The sequence below is a fragment of the Anguilla anguilla genome, chromosome 2, assembly GCF_013347855.1.
Source record: "Anguilla anguilla isolate fAngAng1 chromosome 2, fAngAng1.pri, whole genome shotgun sequence".
Taxonomy (NCBI): Eukaryota; Metazoa; Chordata; class Actinopteri; order Anguilliformes; family Anguillidae; genus Anguilla; species Anguilla anguilla.
In genome coordinates this window covers 64760316-64785832 of record NC_049202.1, presented here as the reverse complement: position 1 = coordinate 64785832, position 25517 = coordinate 64760316, and the positions used below count along the sequence as shown (strand labels likewise).

General features: G+C 48.0%; 1 protein-coding gene across 3 annotated transcripts in view; it reads right to left on the bottom strand.

Moving 5' to 3' along the window:
• The window catches only part of LOC118217041 (voltage-dependent T-type calcium channel subunit alpha-1I-like), a 179592-nt gene that overhangs the window by 14346 nt on the left and 139729 nt on the right, over positions 1 to 25517 (bottom strand). For all 3 annotated transcript variants that reach the window (XM_035398810.1, XM_035398800.1, XM_035398818.1), the window contains 17 exons: positions 24364 to 24524; positions 23207 to 23698; positions 22478 to 22578; positions 20999 to 21122; positions 20738 to 20806; positions 19194 to 19372; positions 18676 to 18802; positions 18261 to 18386; positions 17980 to 18069; positions 16032 to 16224; positions 14851 to 15002; positions 14399 to 14508; positions 11662 to 11795; positions 10600 to 10670; positions 4740 to 4818; positions 3958 to 4079; positions 2360 to 2785 (listed from right to left, as the gene is read on the bottom strand). In XM_035398810.1, the coding sequence (XP_035254701.1) occupies positions 2360 to 2785; positions 3958 to 4079; positions 4740 to 4818; positions 10600 to 10670; positions 11662 to 11795; positions 14399 to 14508; positions 14851 to 15002; positions 16032 to 16224; positions 17980 to 18069; positions 18261 to 18386; positions 18676 to 18802; positions 19194 to 19372; positions 20738 to 20806; positions 20999 to 21122; positions 22478 to 22578; positions 23207 to 23698; positions 24364 to 24524 (2756 nt within the window). The remainder of the gene's footprint in view (positions 1 to 2359; positions 2786 to 3957; positions 4080 to 4739; positions 4819 to 10599; positions 10671 to 11661; positions 11796 to 14398; positions 14509 to 14850; positions 15003 to 16031; positions 16225 to 17979; positions 18070 to 18260; positions 18387 to 18675; positions 18803 to 19193; positions 19373 to 20737; positions 20807 to 20998; positions 21123 to 22477; positions 22579 to 23206; positions 23699 to 24363; positions 24525 to 25517) is intronic.

Genomic DNA, 25517 nt, shown 5'->3' with positions numbered 1-25517 from the left:
GGCAACTCAAAATCAGCAATTTCTGTTTTATTTTTATCGATTTCTTAATCTGCATTTCCAGGATTCAGTGACATGCTCGTTCTTATTTACCAGTCTTTTCTTTTTGGTCTCTGTTTTCTTTTTCTTCCCCTTGAATTAAGCTCAATTTTTAAAAAACAATTCAAGCTATAAATACATTCAACAATCTCCTGGTGCTATAATTATCTCTCCCCACTGATGGAAAACAAGAAGAGAGGTTCCACTGTTCTGTTTGCCTTGCATAATCAAGGCAGCCTCCAGCGAGCAGCTCAAGCCATTTATAGCTTTGGAAAGGTGAATAGGCCAGTGTGCCTCTGAGCTTCACCCAAACGGAGCATGCTTCTGTGACTCAGCTCATAGAGATATGAGCATACTGGTTATGAAGGTGTGTGTATGTGTGTGTCTGTGTGTGTGTGTGTCTTGCATGTGTGCATGTGTGTGCATGTGTATGTGTGTGTGTAGGTGCGTGTTTGAATGTGCTTGTGCTTGTTTTAGCACGTCATCAGCTTTTAAAAAGGAAACACTGGTTGCCATGGAGAGGGGACGGTCAGCCTAACTTTAAAGATGCAGGCTTTACCTCAGTAGCTCGGTCGATAAAGGCGCTCGACACACACGCAGGCTCCCCCCCTACACACCTGCAGGTTCGAGGCTTGACCGCATCATCACCGGCCGCGGATGACTGGCGGTCTACAGCAGCGCGACGCGCCCACACGTGACCCGAAAGCGACAGGGCGGGATTCAGCCGGCCAGAGATTACAGGCGCGTTACCTCCTTTTTGCGACGATGGGAGAGGAAACCCTCTAACCGGCTCTGTCTCTCCCGGGTGCGGGCGTGTGGGGGCTGTGGGGTGTAAAATAGCCCCTCGCAGCCGAGCGCGTCGGAGCCCCGCCTCGGACTCAGCCGCGGCTCTCACAGAGGGGCGCGGGGGCCGGGACGTGACCCGAGAAAGGCCCAATTACCGATGGGAATTGGGGAGGACAAGGGGAAGTAAAGACACACTGAAAAAATTCTTTGTTGGCTAAGCCTAAAATGTTTACTTCAAATTGCTACACCTATATATTTTTTTTAGGTCTTCTCATAAAGGTCTTAGGTGTTTGGGGCCATTCAAGTTTAAATGTTAGGTGTATCAAATGGTTTTTTTTTTCGAAAAGTGGAGGAAAAGGCACAATGAAAAAATTCTTCGTTGGACAAGCCAACAATTTTACGTCAATCTGCTATACTTATATTTTTTAGGTCTTCTCCGAAAGGTCTCAGGTCTTTAGGTCCATTCAAGTGAAAATTTGTGGTGTATCACATTTTGTTCAGTGTAGGTAAAAGGATACAGATATTAGTGACTGAAGTTAATTACAACTCCACCTCTTTCTACTGAAGCTTGAATGTCTGTGGCTTTGGTCCAGGGTGGGTGTGTCCACTTAATTTAGACCACAGTCTGACTTTAATCAGTTAAACAAACTCATTATTCACTTCACTGAAGCAGTTTGGACATATTCCTCAGGCGAAAGAAAGACGGTGATTAAAGGTTATCGAAACTAGCAACCAGTAAATTAAAGGAGAATGGCAGCATTTCACCCAGGCTAGGGAAAAATAACTTCTTTTTTTTTTATTCAAGCCGTTTGAGTGGTCATATGGTCTGTGATTAATAAAGTGCAAGCAAGTGGAACTTGCAATCTGCAGCATGAAATTTATGATTAGCAGCTGGTATCGGATAATGATTTAATCTGTTGATTAAGACAACAATTTCATCAATGAGGGTATAGCCCACAGTGACAATTACCAACTAATAAAACAGGGGGCAGCAGTCTAAGGTTTTCCAGTAGCAGAGCGGGGCTGTTCTGTGTTCAGTTAATTTCAGAACAGTGCACGGCGAGGCCCTCCAGGCAGCAAAGTACTCAGCATTACCCACATCTGAAGCACATTTGTTGCGGCACCACTTCATTCAAGCCCAAAAATCTGCTCAAATGGCTGTTTTAAAATAGCTGTAACAAACCAGATGTACAGAATACTGACAGAAATACGGGAAGCTTCTTTGAAGATTGCCAGCAATACGTAGGCAGTTTTTTTATGAAACATGGTGAATTAAGCAAATTTTACAAGTGTTTTCACAAAAAAATATCGTGTTTGAAAGTGGCAATCATTTACATGTATTCTGTATAATGTTAAGTCTTAAAGAAGGGTAAAATATATGCTGCTATTTATTATTTCAGCGTATTTTCTGAATATTCCTGTGTGTAAAGGGTAACTGGTCTCTATCTGAAATATGAACAGCTTTTAGCTGTGGGGGGGGGGGGGGGGGGGGGGGTTAGGGTCAGGGTCAGGGTAGGGGGGTGAGAGTGCTGCTCACCTGGGCTGGAGAGTAGAGCCTTCGGGGGTCGTGCGGTTCATGTGAGCATCTGTGGGGGGTGGTGCCGACGGGGTTGGCGTTGGCACCGGTACCTGCGCTCTGCCAGTTCGCTCCGTCACCCCCTCCTTTGTCGCCCCCTCCCGCCCCGGCTCCGGCCCCGGCCCCGGCCGCGGCCCCGCCCCCTCCGAGCCCCCCCATGCAGCAGAGGCCGCCCTGCGCCAGCTCCAGCTCGATCTCGGCGTCCATCTCGGCGTCCTCCTGCGCCTCCTTGTTGGAGTCGTCCAGGTGCTTCATCAGCACGGCCACCACCACGTTGATGAGCACGAACTGCGCCGTCAGCACGAAGCTCACGAAGTAGAGCGGCGAGATGAACTGCAGGCTGGGGTTGCACGTGTGCTCGCCCACCTGGCATTCACGCAGCGTGTCCTGCAGGGGGCGCACAAGAGCAGGCGGTTTCTCAGCCGCGTCGCATTTCGGAACAAATCAGGCTTCGTGCGGCAGTGTACAGCAAGAGGAAAAAGGAGCCTTAAGCTCCCGTTTCCTGTTTTATGATGCATGAAACAAGGAATCGGAAAATGATGACTGAAGAAAAAAACCTCCTGCAGAACGGCTCTGAAGAACTCAGGTTGTTGTAAATGCTCACTATACATGCAGCAGACTTGGCTATGGAGAATCCGCTTTTGTACTTTCAGAGTTCTTTCAGAGCAGAATTTTAGAATGTGTAACACCTCTTTGATGTGTAGTGTTTGTTGGCTTTTGTCATGCTCCATTAAAAAAAAAACTTTTTATGATGAAGTCACATCTAAAAAAGAAAGCGATTTCCAAGAACAGCTCTTGCCTGGCTGTATGCATGCTGTTAAAGGCACCTATAAAGTAATAATAGGTGAAAATGAATGACAGTGACCCGTGTCCCAGGAAGAGGCTCTTTAATAACGTTTAATGGTAACTGAGCAGAGGGCAGGAACAGAGAGATGTCTGGCAGTGCGTGTTAAACCCAGGAAGAGGTCGGACTGGGCAGCCTGGGGACTCAAAAAACGATTTGCAAGTAATCGTCTGGGCGATCATGTAGCCCGCATATCAATGTGAATGTCTCAGAAAGCTTCGATCTGAGAGCCCCGAAGCTACTGTACCAAGCAGCAAATTCTCTACGGCAGCCACAGGTTGCAGTCATGTCCTAGCAAAGAGAACGTGGGGAGAAGCCCATGGAGAATCCTCTCTGATCACTGAAATCCATTACCGATGAGGGATCAAATAGTAATGGATCGGCCCTGTGCTGCTGACTGTTCAGTGCTGTGCTATGTTGCTGTGCTGTGCTGTACTGAGTACTGTTGCTGTGCTGCATTGTGCTGTTCTGAATAGAGTAGCTGTGCTATGTTGCACTGTGCTGTGTTGCTGTGCAATGTGTTGTGCTGTGTTTTGAGTAGTGTCTCTGTGCTATGTTTTGCTGTGCTGTGCTATGCTGTGCTGTGCTCTACTGTGCTATGCTGTGATGTGGTGTTCTGTGCTGTGCTGTGCTATGCTGTGCTGTGCTGTGCAGTGCTGTGTCCTGCTGTGCTGTACTCTGTAGCGGCGTGCCGGGACCAGCGGCTGTGCCGTACCTTCATGATCCCGTTCCAGTTGTCTCCCGTGGAGACCTGGAAGAGCGTGAGGAAGGCCATGCCGAAGTTCTCGAAGGTAGCGTGGCGACTCATCCCCTCGCACGGGTAATCCTCATTGCACACTGGAGGAGGGAAGAGGGACAGCAGAACGGCAGAGCATGAATCACTTTCAGCAAGATAAGAGCACCCCGCCCACCATTCTTATGCATTTCCCATATTTAAGCACTCTGGGTTTTAACGAACACACCCACTTCATGAGAAACACTTCTCTTCAGCGATGAATACATTCAACGGATTAAAATTTAAATCAGCAATAGCTGTTCCCTTGAGGTGGAAGTTTGATAATAACACATACGGCACCTTATGTTCTTTCACATATTGTCACTTGAATATTGGATGTATACGCACGATGCATTTATAATTATTTTTCATGACAGGTTCCTTGGGAATAATCAGATTTTGAGTGCACGTGTTGCAGCGTTTACATATGGGTGAGCGGCGAACAGATGCGTTCGTTTGAATTGGAATTAACGACAGAAACGCTGTCAGTAGCTTGTTTTAAACAATTAGTGTCAAATCCTGATCTTCTACGCCCGTAAGCCATCGACTCAGCTGTCAGCATATTAGTTCACAATTAATTTTGTGGAAGTAATTCAGGAGTATTCCAGATTGTCCTTAAACACCGTATTACACTACGGATTTCTAAATACAGTCGCAGACATTTTGGGCTGATTCCGTTGTGTGACCTTTAACCCCGTCCACCGTCAGTTTGAGTCTCTCACCCAGTTCTCCGAAGAGCTCGACCCCGAGCGCCGCGTAGATGAAGAACAGCAGCATGAAGAGCAGGCCCAGGTTCCCCACCTGAAAGAGACACGCCCAGTCAGCCGTGCGTCCAATCACTACACTGCACGGGCAGCGCATGGGCGCAAGCTGTTAAACCACCATTTAGAAAATGCGCCTCTTGTTCTCATTTGGCCAGACAAAAGCACTGTAAAAGTATATAAAAGTATAATGTGATTGTAAATTAATGTAAAGCTTTTATTTTTTAGGTCCATCACCCCTGGGAAGAGTACGTCCCTGCGTGATAGTACATAACCAGAGTCCTGTTTCACTGTGTTCTGTAAACATCGTATAAAAAAGCAGTGGACGTTAATGGAATATAATGAAAAGACAAAACAAATTCACTTACTCAAAGGATGTTAATGTTTCGAAGCTTCAAGGTCTGCTTGTTCTTACAAGGCTACAAAAATGCAATTATTGCACAATCTCTGAGAATACTGTGTGCCTGTAGACCTTAAGAAGCACTTCTCCGTTTTTAAAATTTTGTTTTTACCTACACGGGCATAACAAGGGCAGTATGCTGTTTCCCAGGCATAATAGGTCCAACCATCACAGTGGTCCTCTGCTTTCTAACATGTCAACCTCTAATTCTCAGTGACTCATGGCTGCTTAGCCTGTACCTTTTCATCTAATTAAGTGACCATACCACTCAGTGATAATGCTTTCCCTGTTCACTTTAATGTAGATATAGCTAATGATGTTATCACAATAGCTTTTAAGGGCTTCAGGAGTTTGTTATTGGATGTCAATGGTCTTCCCTTAAGGGCAAACTATGGAAGCTGAAGAAGTCCATTAGCATACAATTGCTTCAATGCCATGGATCAAGCAGATCAAATTGTAAAATGCGACTGTGTTTGTGCTGAATGAGAGGCTGCTATTATCAAATGGACTGAGAGAGTGAAATCAGCGCACATTTCCCAAAAGCAAATAGAGTCCCATTAGTAAAATAACCCAGCGGTGACCAGGCAGATGGGATTGCTTTAGATGAATAACCTCCCACTTAAAGGCAATGCTTTCACTGGGGAAGAGAGGGCCTCTTACTGGGGTGATGGAGCACCGCCGTCCTGAGCAAACCCAATGAAGTCTACGCCGAGCGCGGCCCCCGCAAGCTACACTCCCGCGAAGCCATTTCGATTACGGGAATGAGCCGTTACCTAATTGGAAGGTATCTGTAACGGGAAGCTGAGCCGAGCTCGCCTCATAGGTTTCAATTCACGGCGAACGCCACGAGCGAGCCGAGAGGACGTCACGCGCCATCAGGCAGGAAACGTCGGCGCATTAACAACCAACCGCTAAACCTGCATTAACAACCAACCGCTAAGCCTGCTGGACCGGGAGCAGAAAAAACGCAATATTCTTCTCCGAAACTCATCAACCTCGGCAAAGACCATCACCGTTTAGTTCGCGCTGCTTATTAGCGGTGACATATTGAAATCTAGCAAATAGATCGGGTGGCAAATTGGTTTTGCACTTGATGCTTCCTGGAAGCAAAAGCCTTGCAATGCAAATTTCAAATTTTTCTCAGATTTGTTGGGATTCAACATTCTTGACATGCAGATTATGAACAGTAAAGTTGCCTCTGAAAAATATGGCATGCAAAAAAAACCAAAAACAAATCGAGTCAAAATGTCAATAGGTTATTCAGAAAAGCAGTAATATATTTATAACACATTTTTTTTTTTTTATTGGGCCCTTTAAGAAGCGCAACAGACAAAGTCACTAACATAACATAATCTCACACGTTGACTCCCCAATGTGTCACCTCTTCTGTGAGGCCAATAACACTTTTTTCAGTTAGCTGTCAACACATGGAGCTGCAGCAGAAGTCCCACAGAGAGGGCCACGGGGAAATGCTGTGGCGAGTGTCACAGCCATCTTGCTAAACAATTTTAAATGAACTCGAGTTCACCGGCAGACACATCAAACGTCATATGCAGTATGTAGTGTGCATATGATTATGTGCAGAATACATAAACAAGAATATTATACTTGTGCACAGAACACGTGAAAACAACAGATCCCAAGCCTCTTTCATAAGGCAGACATGAAAGCAGACATTACTAGCTGACTGTTATGAAGCATAAAAACATTATTCACAGACATTTGCATTGGAAGTCCAACCCAAAAAAAAAAAAAAATCTGCAGACCAGCTGGAAACATACTTTTTCTTACATTTTAGGCATTTAGCAGACACGCTTATCAACAGTGACTTACACTGTTTATATTCCTTTTTTTTTTACACAAAATCCATTCATATACTGTAACTGTATGTTTATTTTTGATGGCTTTTAAATTGCCTGTTTCTCTAAACATTTAAATTTAAAACAACTAATAAAAAAACTAATTATAAATAAATGAATGCATTACACCAAGTTGGACTGAATGGCTTGTTCTCGTCATCACTTTTCTAATGTTCTTATGTTCTTACATTTACTCAAGCAGTTTGGGCAACTCAGCAGTGTCCATCTGGCCATTGATCCAACAGCCTTGGGTTTGCAAGCTCAGGTCCACAAGCATTACCACACTGCTGCCCGTGGCAGTTAATCACTCCCACTCACGGTAAATGTCCGTTATAAGTATAAGGAGCCCAATAATGCAGAATTTGTGATGTGAGACCTGGCAGAGAGTGTTTCTGGGTAAAAGCGATTAATTGTTTTACAGAATTTATTGTGGCATAAAACTTTTCGGACAACGGTGCATTACAATGTCAGTGCCATATTTATGTTTTATGGTTAATACCGCAGGATATCTGAAATTGCTCCAAATTCAGCAGATGCATATTGAAATATTTGCTAATGCATTCCAACAGTTGCCTGTCACCTTCAAACGGACCGTGTGTGAGCTTCATAGATAAGCAGACAAGAGCAACCATTTTAAAGCCAATGATTGCCTGAGATTCTCTGTGGTGCTCAGTTTATACAACCATATCTGGCCAAAGAAGTATGTCACAAATGTCTGCTTTTCCTGGGGTCATTGCTATTCACATGCAAAAAAGTTAATTTGAAAATCACACTGAATTTGGAATAGTGAAAGGAATATTTAGCAGTCTCAATCTGCTGCCAGATTTAGCACAGTATGCCTTACAGTCTCATATATAAAGGACTGCATACTGTATGTAAAAGGGAAAAGAAACCCAATGACGCTGCCCCAGAGAACCCGTTCTTAATTGTCAATTTCGTCCATGATACAGCTGGCTAGTCAACTGCACACATTTCCACAGGCCTTCGCTGATCATAGTACACAAGCAATCCTCCAGTAAATTAAGCCCTAAATTGTGTAATTGGCTCATTTACATGTCCAGAGTAATCTGTCATCATTCACTGCGCAGTGCAACCTCATAACCTTCTCAATGTAAACAGCCAAAAGTTTAAAACTTAGAAAAGTTTGCCATGCCAAACACTGCTCGTTGTCTGTTTTGTGTAGTTACACCGGCGTACTGTGCTGAAATGGACAGGCAAAATCTCCCCATTTGTTCATTGGCCCAGTTGAAATGTCTGTCAGTCTGTAAATCCGTCAATCCCCCGTGCATTTTAACTGTACAGGCAGATGACAGAGGCCTGGTTAAGCAGAGGATTGCCAACTGAAATCCCCTCCCCAGATGCACTGAAGGCAATTACGCATCCCTCCGTGGGGCTTCAGGGCTCACTCAACACCGGCATGGTAACGACAGTCCAGACCCTGAACTTTAACAGAAGGGAAACAGGCTTCATGGTCAAGCGTAATTCGTGTCCCGTAATTGGTGACGCGGATCAAACGTCTAAACACGGGCCTTTGTGATTGGACGAGTGGAGCTTAAGCCCCTGAGACTGCGCCTCGCGATTGGTGTTTGTGCACCGAAGCCCCAATTGTAATCAGAACCTTTGATGTGATCGCATCAATCAAAGACGTCTGACAGGCTAATCTCGAGCTGCATTAGCCGGCATGTTGAGCATTTAATGATGTGTGTCCCAGCGCGCTGGACGCTAAGCCGTGCGACAGATGCATGATGGCTCTGTAGCCCTGATAACTGTGAAGCAGACTGATGAATCAAACCACCCAATATTACACAACAAGGCTAAATACACCCCCCCCCCCCCCATAAATACATCACGACCATGAGAAAAATAATTTCATGTAATAAAGATGGGGATTTCATGTTGTGTTCGAGATATACCGATCAACAGCATGAAATGTTTTCCTCTTAGAATTCACCCGAAATGATCGTTTCGCAGCTGTTCTTTCAACAGATTTCTTTATATCGGGGGGGCTTTGTATAGGCAAGCAGTAAAAATTAAGAGCTTGTTAAACGCTGTCACTGAAACAGGAACAGTCGAGAGAAAACCTGCCACAAGCGCACACAAGACACAGTGTGCCAAGTTTATCACCCGTCCTAACAGAAAACCATAACCGCATAACCATAAACCACATCGCAGTAGCGGTTTCCCTTTGATTTTTTTTATGAAACTATTAAGATTCTATTGCACGGTCAGCCTCCTCTTGGCTTGGAGGGAAAACGATGCGCTTACAGCATATCTGTAATATGACTCTGTCACGCCAGAGTGAGTGGGAGCCGAACAGTCATCAAAGCCTGTTTCCTGGAGAAAGAACAGGAGTTGAATCTGTGGTGGGCTCCTTCCTCTACACATTAGTCTGTGGCGCGCATTGCGATGGGCCTCTTAATTACCCTCCCTGTTAATTACCTCCATGATGCCCCTGAGATACAGGCATGGATGGGTGTTAATGAGCGGAGATGGATATCCGCGGGAGAGGGGAGCGCGACCCCCCCCCTTCATCGCCCCGCTACCTCCTCTGTCCTGCCAGGGGGGGGCCTGTGGAACTCAGCCACGGCCTTGTTCCAGTAGCAGCATGGTAGCAAAGGCCCGGAATATTTAAAGGGGATCAAAGGGACCACATGTCTCTGTTAGCTGCTTGCTGTGTCAGGTATGTCACATTAAAGCGACCAATCACTAATGATTAAGGAGGGCTGAATATGGCAACTGCACATCAATCAGAAACAGTGCACTTGCCCAATTCGCAGGTAACCTGTGAGCCCTCAGGTGTGAGGAGCAAGTAGGATTCAGGAGGAAGGGGATCTGGCTCATGTTTTATATTGAATAATAAGCACTACAGGTTTTTGGTATCATTAGGTGTGTGTCGCAAGGGCACACCATAGTGTAGGACTACAGCACTCCATAGTGTGGTAGGACTAGGGCACTCCATAGTGTGGTAAGACTAGGACACTCCATAGTGTGGTGAGACTAGGACACTTCATAGTGTGGTGGGACTAGGGAACTCCATAGTGTGGGACTAGGGCACTCCATAGTGTGGTGGGACTAGGGCACTCGATAGTGTAGTAAGACTAGGACACTCCATAGAGTGGTAAGACTAGGACACTCCATAGTGTGGTGAGTCTAGGACACTTCATAGTGTGGTGGGTCTAGGGAACTCCATAATGTGGGACTAAGGCACTCCATAGTGCGGTAGGACTAGGGCACTCCATAGTGTGGGAGCAGGGCACTCCATAATGTGGTGGGACTAGGGCACTCCATAGTGTGGGAGCAGGGCACTTCATAGTGTGGTGGGACTAGTGCACTCCATAGTGTGGTGGGACTAGGGCACTCCATATTGTGGGACTAAGGCACTCCATAGTGTGGTGGGACTAGGGCACACCACAGTGTGGGAGAAGGGAACTCCATAGTGTGGGAGCAGGGCACTCCATAGTGCGGGAGCAAGGCACTCCATAGGGCACTGCAGAGTGTTTGCAGGTACCGGGGTGAGGAGCCGTGAGTTTGTGTGCATTTCGCTGGCTGTGTGAGTGTTTACCTGTGGCAGAGCCTGAACCACTGTGTCCAACAGAGCACGCATCCCTGTGGCCATCTTCAACAGCTTCAGCACTGCGGGATGGAGGGAGAGAGGGGGGGAGAAAGGGAAAAAAGGAGAGAGAGGTAAAAAATGACAGCTGGCATCAGAACCAGAGTATGGATGAAAGGTGGGGGGAGGGGGTGGTGTGGGGGGAGATGTTGCCAGGTATGGGACAGGGGCTAGGGAGGCAATTCATTTTATTGACATTTTCTGTTGCTCTTCTGTATTTTTGTACTCCTGTACCGCCCCTTTCCCTTTAATAATTAATAAAAAACACAGCTGATCATAAAAGCAATGGTGGGGGGAGAAGGGAGATGTAAAATGTAAGTACAGGAGTTTAATGAACTCCCAGTGGTCCAATTCCCAAGAAATGGGGAAAGTGACACGTTTCATGGGTCAAAGCAGAAATGAAGCATGCTGCTCTTTCTGAAGGCTGGGATGCACCCCCCCCCCCCCCCAAGCGAAGGAAGAAGGTGCCGAAAAAGCAGAATCCTAGGAGCCCGCTCCCGTTTCTTTCTCTCACGAGAGAAATGAACCTTGCAGCAACTGTTAAGTCATTCCGGCAGAAACAATGGGAAGCAGCGTGCAATTAAAAGCGATCAGGCAGCAGCCGGGCCACCCGGGGGGGGGGCCCTGACCCGATCCAGCCACAGTCACTGTTCATAAACTCGCCCGGCGAGATCGAGGTTTCCGGTGCGTTCCCCACAAAACCCAATCACCAGAACCAGGAATGATGAGACCCCCCCCCTCTCCACGTTCCCGCTATTACCGCTCCGTAATGACCATCCACGTTCCGGAGTGATTGCGTCTCCCAGCGAACGCTGCCTGTTTTAATATGTGGGGTTAGGGTAGAGGTAAAGGCTTAAATATCATCCGTGTCATTAAATATTTCCGTATTGAGGAGTTGAGGGGGGCCAGAAAAGAAATAGAAATGTTATCCTCGTTTGATTTCAACCTGAAAAGGCTGCGGCTGGGAAGAGTGAGTCTAGGCAGCGGGGGGGGGGGGGGGTTGGTGAGACTCACCCCGTGCGATACGCAGGACTCTCATGATGCGGATGATGGTGGGGTTGATGGGCAGCGAGGCGTTAATCTCGATCTCCTCCAGGGTGATGCCCATCACCGACAGCAGCACAATGGCCAGGTCCAGCTGGTTCCACCTGCGGGCACAAGGGCACGGGTCACACACACAGATACGGGCACACGCACGCACACCTATCTACCTACACACACACACACACACACACATGCACACACACACACACACACACGCAGACCTGCACGCACACATGCACGCACACACACACACGCACACATACACACATGCACGCACACACACACACACACACACACACACACACACACACAAAGCCCGCTGCCTTTTCCTTTCACTCTGTCCTCAGACGTCCGCCGCCCTGCTTCATTAAAGCCGTGCTGTTTCTGAGGGGTGCTCCAGCTCTCCTTATTTCAGGTCAGTCCCCCTTAGATCATTCTGTACCTGTGGCTGTCATTTCGGCAGCAGTGGTGCTCTAGCACAGGACGCACACAGCTTCACACTGAGAAATGTCCTCTCCTCGTGCCCAAACAGAGCAGACGCCGCAGCCCTGCTTCCTCATTCACACCAGAGGCAGTGAATTAGGAATAAGACAGCAGCAGCATCCCCTCACACTCAGAACGCAGGCGGGAGCTCCGCCGAGCTCACTAACTACGCTGTCACCAACCAGTAGAGCAATGGCGAGCGCTGTTTGTCGAATGCTTTCTGCTTCTTCAAGCCCTGAGGGTATTCAGGAAATAGCATCCACCAATCACCAGCAGTGCTGTTCTAGCGGTTGTTACCGCTGTAGTTCACGATTGGCGGTGTTTTTCCTCTCTGTCTTTTCCCAGGGAGGTGATGTCACAATGGGATAATCATAATTTTTTTTTTCTCCCTGGTTCACACAGGCTAACACCTATTACCGGACCTGGCGGCTCAGTCCTTATCTCAGCAGGCTCCCGCACAGTAGCACACCGCATTCTGCCTGCTTTAGTGTTCCTGGCCCTGGGGCCAAAGTGCCTTGTTAGTTTCTTCCAGGTTCAAGCATTCAGCCACAGCTATACCACCGTATGGCCATTTTTCAGGCTTTTGTAGCTGAGCAGGGAAGGGCTTAGTTAAGGTTTTGACAGAAGACTTTCCGGGTCGTAATTGAAAGAGGTCATGATGGGCCTGCAGGGGGCACTCTTCCCACTGGACCAGGTAAAGAAATCTAACGTCTGTCCTCAATACCCCTGATCAATGGAGGTGGTACTGTGCTGAAGAAAAGTACTGCGTGTAGAAAGAGACTTTCGACTGTGGTCATTAAAAACCTGGTGCAGAGGTGTTCTGGGAAAATTCTGTCTCTCTACATCAACCCCTTACCTCTGATTGGATGCCTGTGGTCCTCTTGGATTCCTTAACATTTTGAATTCGAAAGAGGCATCAAAGGAATTGAGAACTGAGTTTTCAGCTGGCCTAACCGCTTAAACAACGTTAGGTGAGTATACTTTCTAACCTTATTTCCTTTCAAATATCTCTCCTCTTTTTTGAGACGTTTGGAAAAACGAATTTCAACTTTCCAAATGAGCTTCGTGCTCCATTTCCTTGGACAGCGTATCAGATATTTGTAGCCTGCCCCAGAAAAGTCCTACTGCTAAGCAAATGAATAGCTATGATGAAGATAATGAAGACGGGGCGCTAACGCTGGAGCTGTGGTAAGTTATGTAAAACAGACTGACTGCTGCGCAGAGGGAGCGCACATTTCCTCACAGTGAAAAATGGGTCACAGCTCAAAAAACGGGGAATGAAAAGGGATCTCACGGAGGCACAGACCTGAATCGCTACTGTGTAATGGAATGTTCAGCTGAAATGAGCGCGGTATCAAAGATACTTCAAGGCAATTCGGCTAATCTCGTACGTGGTCCGCGAATGCGGGCGCAGACATAATTGGATTAATATGGTTTCCCGCCACCTCCACACATTGCAAAAAACTTCTGAACAGGAACCAAATTTAAAATGTTTTATGTATATATATATATATATATATATATATATATATATATATATATGCATATACCCTCAAATATGACAATGCTCTCAGAAGTGAGGTCTGTAAAAAACTGAGTCCTAGTTTGATTTCATACACCACTGTATGCTAAACCATACATACTAACACTAACAAAAATTCATTTTAAGATAAAAAAATAAAGATTTTTTAAAATATTCTGTAACATGCTTAGGTGATTTCTTGAAAACCTATAATGCTGCAACGTACACACAGTGTTAGTCATAGTAAGTTAGTCATAGTAAGAGGAAAACATCCATTTCCATAAGGTAAAGTTTGCACTAACATAATGTATTTATTTTCTAAATGATCACTACAATATGTTTATAGTATGGATACATAACTAGAAAACCAAGCTGAGAACAGGCCTAATTAAAAATAATTATCTCACCATCTTTTTTTCTCCAGCTCTGTGTGCTGTCTCCAATTACAGTAATGCAAGAGTGATTAAGTTTGCATTAAAAAAGCTGCGCACACAAGCGATATTACGATAATTAAAGTAATCCTTCGGTGAATGGCGCACTCTCCAGATTGTGAAACGGGGAAGAGCGTGACTCAGACAGAACGGAGTGGTAATTAATGCGTAACATCAGTTAGCGCTCAGACGACGGGGCCTGGGCGCGGGGCCTGGGCACGGGGCCTGGTGCGGCGCGGGCGGCCTGGCGCTACGCTACGCTACGCGGTACCTGTCTTTGAAGAAGCGGCGGAAGCCGAAGGCGATGAGCTTCAGAACAGCTTCCAGCACGAAGGTGGTGGTGAAGAAGTAATTGCAGTACTTCAGAGCTGTCTCCAGGGACTGAGAGAGAGAGAGAGAGAGAGAGAGAGAGAGAGAGAGAGAGAGAGAGAGAAGGAGAGGGAGAGAGGGAAAGAGAGAGAGGGAGAGAGAGAGAGAGAGGGAGAGAGGGAGAGAGGGAAAGAGAGAGACAGAGAGAGAGAGGGAGAGGGAGAGAGAGAGAGAGAGGGAGAGAGGGAGAGGGAGGGGGTAGAGAAGATGGTTACACTGCCCCTCTGACCGGCCTCATTTAAAGTGCCATGTAAGACTCTGTGCGGCTCTGAAGGATCATGGTAAAGGGGGGCAGACGGCTGGACGGATGGACGGATGGACAGACACATAGATGTGTGCGGGACACCCTCTCACTTGCGGCTGGCTGTAGTGCTCCAGGGACATGGTGACCACGTTGACGCAGATGATGAAGGTGATGAAGAGGTCCAGGTAGTGGCTGGTGCAGAGGGAGTGGACCATCAGCCTCGCGTGACTGTACCCAGAATAATACGGCAGCTTCTGAGCCTCTGAGAGAAGAGAGGAGAGGAGAAGAAAGGAGGGGAGAGGAGAGGAGAGGAGAAGAGAGGAGGGGAGAGGTGAGGTGAGGAGAAGAGAGGAGGGGAGAGGTGAGGAGAGGTGAGGTGAGGAGGGGAGAGGAGAAGAGAGGAGAGGAGAAGAGGGGAGAGGAGAGCAGGAAAGAGGAGGGAAGGGGAGAGGAGAGCAGGGAAGAGGGAGGGAGAGGTGAGGTGAGGAGGGGAGAGGAGAGGGGGAGGAAAGGAGAGGAGGGGAGAAGAGGAGAGGAGAGGATAGGAAGAGAAGGGAGAGACGTAGAGGGGAGAGGGATGAAGATTAGAGGAGAGTAGGATAGAGAGAGAGGGAGAGAAGGAAAAAGAAAAGCAGAGAAAAGGGTGGAGGGTAGGATGGAAAGAGGGAGAAAAACATGGAGTGAGGAGGAAGAATGAGAGGAATGGCCAGAGGCAGGGAGACAAACATGTGGAGAGGGAGAGGAGAGAGAATAAAGGAGAAAGGAGAAGAAAGAAAATTTGTTCTTACAAATTTATGTCTTTTTTCCTGAGGCTGAAAGTAGGTAATTTCAAAAAAGTAATTACCTTGATCTCATATTAATAGCCTACAACAATGGTCTGACTTATTTTTAAATCACAGTCCACTAAAATACTTTGACTCCAGCCGATACTGATTTTAACTGAGGTGGAAAGTGCAGGGATCAGAAAGTAAAGGTGGTGCCATTAGTGTTTCTGATTTCACTAATTAGTTCTACCCCCTGCTGAAGAACTGTGTTAATTAGCAAAACCCGGTTTATCGGAACACAATACTGGGGACAACTTTTACTTTCTGAACCTGGATTTTCCACAGCTGGATTTTAGCCGAAGTGCGTATGCATGGCTGCCAGACATGGATTAGGCCGGCAGTTTCTCTCGTACAGCGTGCACCTCTTATTCGTAAAGACACAGGTTGTCTTTAGGCCTACGTCCTGTGTAAACTGACACCATATTACCAACTGAGTCTACTCCAACCTCCATCTCCCTCCATCTTACTCCTTCTCTTCTTCTCCATCCGCCGAAGCCTCTTCTCCTCCCGGCGCTTGGCCTCCTCCACCTCCTGGTGCTGCCGGCACTTGTGGAAGTTCTCCACCACCACGCCCACGAACATGTTGAGCACGAAGAAGCTGACGATCAGCAGGAAGGAGATGAAGTAGAGCAGCATCCAGGGGCTGTTGTTAATGACGGGCTGGGGGTACAGAAGGCGGGAAAGGAGGAGGAGGGGGGGGAAAAAACGACCAATGAGGGAAGAGGAGAGCAAACGGGCTGGCAGGGAAGAACGGAGGGAGTAAGGAACAGGTGAGCCGCGTAGGAGGCATGTGACAGGGGCTCGAACGAAATCTTTTGTTTTTCTGCAGAAGTATGAAATTTTAAGATCTGACAAACCAGGCCGGCGCTTACAGTACGCGCACAGCGACAAACCCACTCCTTGCCTCTCAAAGAGACGTCGTTAACAAAAAATCCATAATTATTAAAACCCTGGCGAAAAAAAAGAGACATCTCTGAAAGTGCTGTGCCGATATCTCCCAATGGGAACGGCTTTTTAATGACCTGCACCGGGCGCGGCGGCCAGATTAACTCCAGCGAGGCCCCAGTCAAATTTCACACGCCATTTAATTCCCCATTGGACCCCATCTCGCTCAGGACAGCTTGTTGTTGTTCCCGATGGAGCAGTCGCGGCTCTTAGAGAGAGCCGCGCTCTCAGGTCTCCCATCCCTCCGGACGCCGAGGGTCCGGCCGCCCCGCTCTGCGATCTTCGATATCTCGCTGCCGGCACCGGCGGGTTAGCGGGGGCCGACTATTTAAATCGGCCCGGCTGTCGGGTCCGCCCCGGCCCGCCCACTCTCGCTGCGGCAGCAACCGCGCGAGTGCGTTCACTCTCCCCATTTAACGAACCGCTCCAATCAGCACGCCAAGCCAAAGAGACGTTCCAGTGGATAAATCAAATGGAAAGGCAAACGAGGAGGAATTATCAACACTTCGCTGGATGTCAATGTGCTGCAGTGCGTTTGCAGCAGGGATTCAGTTCAGCATGCTGCTGAACTCCAGTGTCAAAGCCTGGAGTGTCAAAGCCTTTTCTGGAGAAACTTAAAAAAAAATATATCCTCATGTTTTTTTAAAATTTTATTCTGTTATCTGGAATTCCTAATTGCATTTTCCACCAGGACAGGAAACTGGGACACTCAAAACATGCCTGTCAGCTGCTACGCAGCCAGAGCTGCCCAACCCTGTTCCTGGAGATCTAACTGTCCAGCTGGTTTTCACGTCAACCCTAACAAAGCACACCTTAATCAACAGCTCGAGATGTTGAGCAGCTAATTAGTAGGATCAGGTGTGACAAATTAGGGATGAAATGGAAACCTACAGGATGATCTCCAGAAACAGGGTTTGGTGGCACGGCACTTAGTCATTGTTCCATAGGACTGTACATTCCACACAGCAATCTACAATTCACCAGAGGAGGCGCTAATGAGCAACGAGGCTGTAAATACCCTGCCAACTTAAACCCGCTGTCACCAGGAGCCGCGAAATGCTATTGTGCTTCGCTTTGTGTGGCTCCAGCTCCAGGAAATCACACGGCCTGGTTATACCCATGAGCTGTGAAGCACACCACTGTACAGACCGTATGCATCGCACGCACAAGCCCCGTCAGGTTGTGTTTGTGAATTCTGAAGTAGACAAACTTACAGCGGCGGGTACGATGTGGTGAATGCTTAATGCCTTTCTGGAGGCTGATGTACAGTGACTCATTCACACGTTATTCTTCAAATCTAACATTAAGTTCCGCCACAGCATTACAAGAATTGCTAAAAAGAGTATTTAGCCGAAGGCTATAACGGAATTGACCCAGTGAAGGAATATTCATACGGTTGTCTAGAGTACTGTTGGCTCAGGCAGCTCGTAGGCGCTGTGGAAAATGCAGACGAGATGCAGTTTACATTACCTGCTGGTCGATGCCTACTGCGTCTAGGCCGTGATACATGATGTTGACCCAGCCATCTTTGGAAGCCAGCACAAAGAGGGACATCAGTGCCTGCAGTGGAAATCAGAGACAGACACGTGTGCACACGCACACGCACGCACACGTGCACAAACAAACACATGTACATGCACACAGTCACACACACGCACAAACACACACACACACGCACAAAGCCAGGATGTTAACTTCTCAGCATTCTTAATATGCACCTGAATGTTTTCAAAGAAGGAGCGTTAGCATACCTGTCCCAGATTGTCAAAGTTATACTTGTGGTGGACCCACTTGTAATTGGCTGAGAGACAGTCCGACTTGTTAGTGATGTTCTTCACATCAGGGCCCGAGCAGTAGAAGAACTTGCCTTTGAATAGCTGTGAACCGGGATAGAATTATCTCACTAGTTATATCTGTTTTTGCTGTTTTTACAGGTGGCACACTTTCAAAGGGAAAGCAGAACTGTGAACACAAGCAGACTGGAAAAGAATAAGGCAGGAAGTTTTTTTTTTTTTTCTCAGCTCAAGTTGCAAATAGTTTTTTTCAATTGAAGTGCCAAATAATTCTCAAGAGCACAAGAAATGATAAAAAAACTTTCGGAAAACACAAAAGGGACTTTGTGCACCAAAATCCTGACAGATAAAAAAATCAAGTACTGAACTCTACCTGGACGCCTAGAATGCCAAAAATGATGAAGAAAGCACAGCAGATGAGGACAATGTTGCCAATGGGTTTGAGGGAAGTGATTAGGGTCTCCACCACTAACTTTAGGCCGGGGGCTCGACTGATCACCCTAAGAGAGACAGAAGCGAGAGCGAAGTTTATGAGGCGAACACACTTTTTTTTACCACAGTTAGGCTGGGATTCAATCAACATATGTCATTAAATTTGTACTGACAACTGTACTAACAAGCAAGGCCTATTTTTTTCGTGCTCAGTTTAGCATTTTTTGAATTTTTGAATTTTTGAACTAAAACGAACTCATCAAAATGAGTTTGTGAAGAAAAAGTGTAAATTAAGCATAGAATGTTGACTGAACACTGGCTTCACGTTCACTCCTTAGTTCCAATGTGTTTTTGCAGTTTTCCTGTATTAATTTCCCACCGGTGACAACGCAAGCTTAGCACCTGCTAAAAGTGCCTGCCGAAGGGCTGAAGCTGTAAAACGTAAGCGAGACTCCCAACCTTAGGGGGCGCAGTGTCCGAAGCAGCCTGAGCACTCGCAGCACCCCGAGGATTTTGGCCCCGCCCGCCATGGACACCACGATATCAATCAGGGACACGAAGACCAGGAAACCATCCAGAATGTTCCAACTGCTGCGCAAATAGGCCTTATCTCCCAGATACAGACCCATGGACACCACCTGAGTGTGTGTGTCAGAGAGAGAGAGAGAGAGAGAGAGAGAGAAAGGGGGGGAGAGAGAGAGAGAGAGAGAGAGAGAGAGCGAGAGAGCGAGAGAGAGAGAGAGAGAGAGAGAGAGAGAGAGAGAGAGATTAGTTGTGTAATGTAACCGTCATTTACTGCACCACCACACCTTTCAAAACACCTCCTTGTGATTCCAGTGATGAGAAGGGAACGTATTTGTGAGGGGAAAATGCACACCAGCTATCAGAGGCACGCATTCATAGAGATGACTGCGAGGCAGAACAATCTCTTAGCAACTGCGAGGTCACTGTCAACTCCGCTGCAGAGACATGTAGACAGATGCCAAAACAAAGCACTGCACGGCACCGCGACTCTGTCTCGGAGACGGAGCGGGGAGCATCGACCGCGCTGCCACAGCGGTCCTGGAGACCGCCCTAACTTGCACAGCAACTGCGAGCTCGAGGGAGGTGGAATATTCCGTCTCGTATGGAAAGAGATACACCCGGAGCCGTTCCCCATGGAGTGGGATACAGCTCTCCCAAATGTCAGTCACAGTTATTAGGACCTAAACCGCTCTGCTTAGAGTCCAGCTACATAAAATCGACACCGTCATTTTGTCCTTAACAACCATCACCGGGTCACGTGACAGGTGTCCACTGAGACACAGTGACATTTATCAGACACTTCGCTTCTGCAGAGAGAGCTTAGATCATTTATATTACACTGTCACCTGGAGACCATCCAACACTGTCACAAAGGAAACGGCGGTAGATAGAGGAAAGGGGGCGGAGTCACGCCCTGCAGCTGGCCAGATGCTGGGCTGTCCCACGCAGTCATTTCTTAGCCTCTAGCAAATCTGTCTCTCATTTTTTTGCGGTACTGTACATTAATAATTGAGTCCATTTCATAATTGATGAACTTGGCTGGACTGAAATCTGGCAGAACTGAATAGGGTGATCGAATGTGCCCAAAAGAGGAAACATTGTCCAATTAATTTCATTGCTTAATTGCTCGACAAGAGAGGGATTACGCATACTGTACACTTCCATAAAATTCAATGTGCCACTTCAAAGATGCAGGGAATGAAAGAGAGAATATTAACACTGCGCAGGATCTTAAAGATAAACGCTCCGAGATTTGAGTAACACTACTAGAGGAAAGATTAGATTAATACTGCCGTAGTGAAGACCGATTATTATGACACACTTACGTTACTTCTGTTATGTTACATGTACTGTACACTACATCTTGGGAGGCATCCAATGTGTTCAAATAGGAAAATATGTTATGTTATCACTTGTTATCACTTCTGAGGCAAAAAGGACATGTTAATTGAGTAGCCCAGTCCCAGGTAAGCTTTTACCTTTAAAGTCATCTCAGCAACAAAGATGGTGGTGAAGATGTAGTTGGAGATGGTGAGGAGGAGTCTTTCCTGAAAAAGAAAGAGAAAGCACATAAAGGTTTGCCACAGCAGTACATGAATGGCAGGTTAATATGGAAAAGTGGGTGTTGCTGTTGGTAACACTCAATCTCATCCCATTCACACCCACTGCTGCCCCCCCCCTCCCCCGCCCCCAAGGCCTACATAGCGGCTGTGACTCACTGTTGACCCCCCCAGCCGTACCAGGCTTCCCTGGTGGATCTTCGGTCTCTCCAGGGCCACGGTGATGCAGTTGAGGAAGATGAAGACCAGCACCACGTAGTCGAACAGCTTGTGCGCGATGATGTTCTGGCAGAGCAGCCTGAACCTGCGGCGAACGGGAAGGTGTGAAATCGGCGATGCGCCCGAAGGCGTCGCCCACGCGTTGCCCACCTACCCGCAACCGCCGCTCGCTCTCGAGCCGTCTCGTTTATCGCATTAAATCCTGGGTGAAAAAAGAGCCCTAATGAGCTATGCTGATGGATGACGTACTGAAAACCAATCCGGCCTGCAGAAACGTGTTTTTATATCTGCGGCAGGCGCCAGCACCAGCGCTCGGAGCCAAATCTGCGCGGCGTGCGTAGACGTGCGCGTCGGGGCTGCGATGTGGGAATCTCTCGGCCCTATTTTTACACGAGCAGGAGTCCCCAATCTGTTGATAAACAGGAAGAGAGAATTTCGCCTGCCGTCGGGGGAGAAAGGGATCGATACTCTAATCAAGCCACTTTCCGACTCGGGCTCGGCCGGCGGGCGCCGCTATTGATCAGTTCAGAGGCTGAGTTTGTTCCGCCGGGCCTCCGGAACGTACCTGTTTGCTTGGCCTACCCCCGAAACCTGGAGACCGACAGATGAGAAAAGCTTAAAGCACTGTGTGGTGCAAACTCCCAGCGCCGATTTCGGAACACAGAGGCGGCTCCTTGCAACACTCCCCCCCCCCCCCACCCCCCGTGTCCTGACCCAGGATCCAGACTCAACAGACCGTATGTTGGTGCTTCACGTCTGTTTGAGCGATGAAGTGTTTTAATAAGTAAGGGATAATCCACAATGAGGTGGTCTGCTAGCAAAAATGAACGGCCACCGTGGGGGCGAAGAACCCCATCCCACGCTAAGGTCGTTATTATTAACTGCACACCACCTCGGAGTGGATTACCCTGCTTATGAGACAGCTAATCACCTCACGAAAGAAAGCAATCAATAATCTGACACAAAGTATTGATTTAAAGTGGTTTTATTGGTCCAAATAAATTGGAAACGAATATAAAACAAATCTTTTAAGCCTATTCGGGAGTACTGGCCAAGATATAGCGGGGAGTATTGGAGTAAGATATATGGGAATTTAAGGCTGGAGTGACGTCATTTTGACGGCAGGTGTTAAATTTGAAAATTAACCGCACTTCTTTCTGTGGGGTGATATGAAAAGTGTTCTAAGTTAAAGTGGTCTGTTACCCACAGGAGTGATCATTATTCAGAAATAGACCACAGAATGCCTGAAGTACCCAATCAGAATCAAACATTCAAAAAAAGCTGTACAATAAAATCAGCTGTATAATAATGACAAGCCAATTATACAATAACAGTATATGATGATGTCAAAGTCCAAACTGTGAAAGGCTGGTAGAGGGTAGAGGAGGCTGAGGAAGACAGGCTGGTTGGGGGCGGAGCCTGAGGAAGGGGCGGACTCACTTGTTCTGGGGGGAGAAGAGATAGACGGACCAGTCCTCCCGCGCCTCGCAGCATTCGGGCCGGTACACCTCGATCATCTTCTGGATCCGAAAGCAGAGACTCTGCGGGGACAGGGACACAGGTCACCGGGGCCACTGTCCATTAGAACCGAGCCTCACGTCCTGTCCGGTCTGGTCCGGTCTGGTCCGGTCCGGTCCGGTCTGCTCCATTACTCACGCTGCTACCCTCTCACGTTAACAGTGTTCCGGTGTTTCTGAGGTGCGACTCTCTCGTCGGCAGTGTGAAAATGACAAAGCTGCCAATTAATTCGCTAAACAATAAAAGTCCCAAAGAACCTACAATTATGGAGCCTTTCGTAAACTCCTTGCCTTTTCCATATATCGTCACCCCTCATAAATGTCTGAGTAAACACAGGAAAACAGCTAGGGGAAAAGTTTCGTCCCAATATAAATCTATTTTATTGGCGCGAATTACACGCCCTGAAGCCAAAAAGCAAAATATATTCGATCATTGTCACAGAAATGCATTCGGTTTCAGAAGCAAATTCCATACATGCATATTTATAATCAGTGAGATTAAGCACTGTGGGTGCTACTGTACATGAGAGGCTTTCATATAGAATACGTTAAACCACAGCAATGTTATGAAAATGTTTTAGCTGATGAGTTGTGCTATAAGTTATAATGGAGACTGATGTGATGGTATCTCTCTCTGTTCTGCCCGACTCACGTAGTCCATCTCCTCCTCCAGCCGGGCTCTCTCCTTGGTGTTCAGCTGGGGGAAGACCTCCGCCAGGAGCGGGGGCTGGGGGGTGTGCGTCCTCCCGTTGCAGTCGTGGTGCTCGCCGACCCCCCCTGGCCCCCCCGGGCCCCCCGGGCCCCCGGAGAGGCCCTTCTCACGGGGCAGCGGTGGCGGGGGCAGGTTTGGGGGGCCGGGGGCCGGCGGCGGGTCTGGGAGCTCCAGGGAGAGGGCCCTGCGGTCCCGGTGGGGCGGGAGGCGGCGGGACAGTAAGGGCGGGGGCAGCAGAGGCGGAGGGGAGAGGAGGGACTCGTGCTCGGCCGCGTTGGAGTGGGGGTGGCGGGCCCGCAGGCTGCCCCCTCCCACGCTCATCCCCAGACCCCGGGACATCCTGCGCTGGCTGTTCCAGCTGGACCTCCGGTTCCACACGGACTGAGTAGGAGGGCGCCCCCAGTTGTGGTAGATGGAACTGCAGCCGGGGCGCTGCCAAAAAAAAAGAGAAGCAAAGGGAGTAGCGAGTAAACTCTTGACTTGATATGACCTAACGCCATTTACACAATGTATTATCGGTGCCCACGTTTTATCCTTGTACCCTCTGCGCTTCCTAAATTGTCATGCTGTTATAACAATCTCCCCAGCATTCATACTGATTCTATCGGACTGCTTTCTGACAAACAGACACTCCTCCGCACCGTTATCACAGCGATAATAGTCTGGACACATTTTTATTTATGGGTGTTTTTTACCCAAAGGTGCATTACAAGACCTAGTGCAAACATAATGTAAAATGTGATATTGGTAGTTTTCATTACCCACAATTCACCGCTAGCACACTCACAATATTGCAAGCAGCTCAGCCAAATTGTGGTAGATGAGGCGGAAAGCCCGAACTGCGAGCGGTGACAAAAACATTCAAGTGAGTCAACGGTGGCGCTAAACGGAGCTGCCCCCACACGCGGCAATGCCTCCTCCCCCTCCCCCTCCCCCTCCCCCTCTTCCTCGCCTGGCTGGCACGGCCCGCCTCACCGTCCGCCGCTCAGTTCCAGCAACTCCCCGCGATCGTGTCCCGCGACTGGTTTTCATGCATTAGAGCGCCACGGTTGCTCGGGGGAAACCCCACTCCCCGCCCCCCTCACCCCAGTACCCACCAGGGACCGCTGCTCCAGGTTGGCCTTGCCCAGTGACATCACGCTGCTTTTGCGGGAGCCCAGCGCCAGGGCTAGCCGGTCCACCGGGTAGCCCCCCCTGCCGGGAGGAATCGGCCCCAGGTCCAGGTGCCCGTTTGGGGTCAGGGTGCAAATCTTGGGATCTGAGGGGTGTGAAGAAGGCAAGAGTGTTGCTGTAAGCTCCTGATGAAGCCTCAGATCCCAAGCCCCCTCATGGGGACAGGGCAGTACCTAAGCCCCCTCATGGGGACTGGGCAGATCCCAAGCCCCCTCATGGGGACTGGGCAGATCCTAAGCCCCCTCATGGGGACTGGGCAGTTCCTAAGCCCCCTCATGGGGACAGGGTTCAGCACTGTGTCTCCTGGATCTGGGCCCTCTGGCAAGTTTACGGATGTTGGCAGCCATCCAACACGTCTTTTGTTTAAGCAGCGGAGCAAAAGCAAAAAAAGAAAAACCCGGGACTTGCTCTCCTGAATATTTTAGGGGTTTCCTCGCCCTGCATACAGGAGACCTACAGTACAATCCACACACGCAAGCTTTCGTTATTTTGTGCGGGGCTCGAGGACGAGGGAGGCGCACCCAACAGTGACTGAGTCTCATTCAGTAGGGAAAAGAAGCAGAGGCAGTTTTAGAAAGGTAGGAATTGTACTTAGAAAGATACCAGAGAAGTAATCCAATAAATATCACAAAAATATCACCACAGGTATGAGTTGTTGGCAGCGTTTACGGTGATTGACTCTTGGAAAGTGTATCTTCACTGGCTAGCAGAGGCTAATGCCAAAATCTAAAGTACATTAACGAAAAGCAAAGCACTCTGGGCAATATTTAAGCATGCAACTTCCCAGCCGATGGAGAACACCTTTGAGGCTTACACAGTGAGTGACTTTATGACATGGGTTAAATTCCATTTCTGAATGTCTGCCTTGCTCTGCTGGGAATAACTAACCATGACACCTAACTCAGCATTTTGTTTTGTTTTCTCTTTAAATCAAAAAGAAATGCATTACTAATGCATTAGTGGCAGACTACTCTTTTCTAGTTGAACCACATACCAAATCGAACCCCCTAAGTGGAAAACACGACCTTGTATAGCTCAAATAATGCTAGCTGATTTAACGCGAGCAGGGCTATCATTG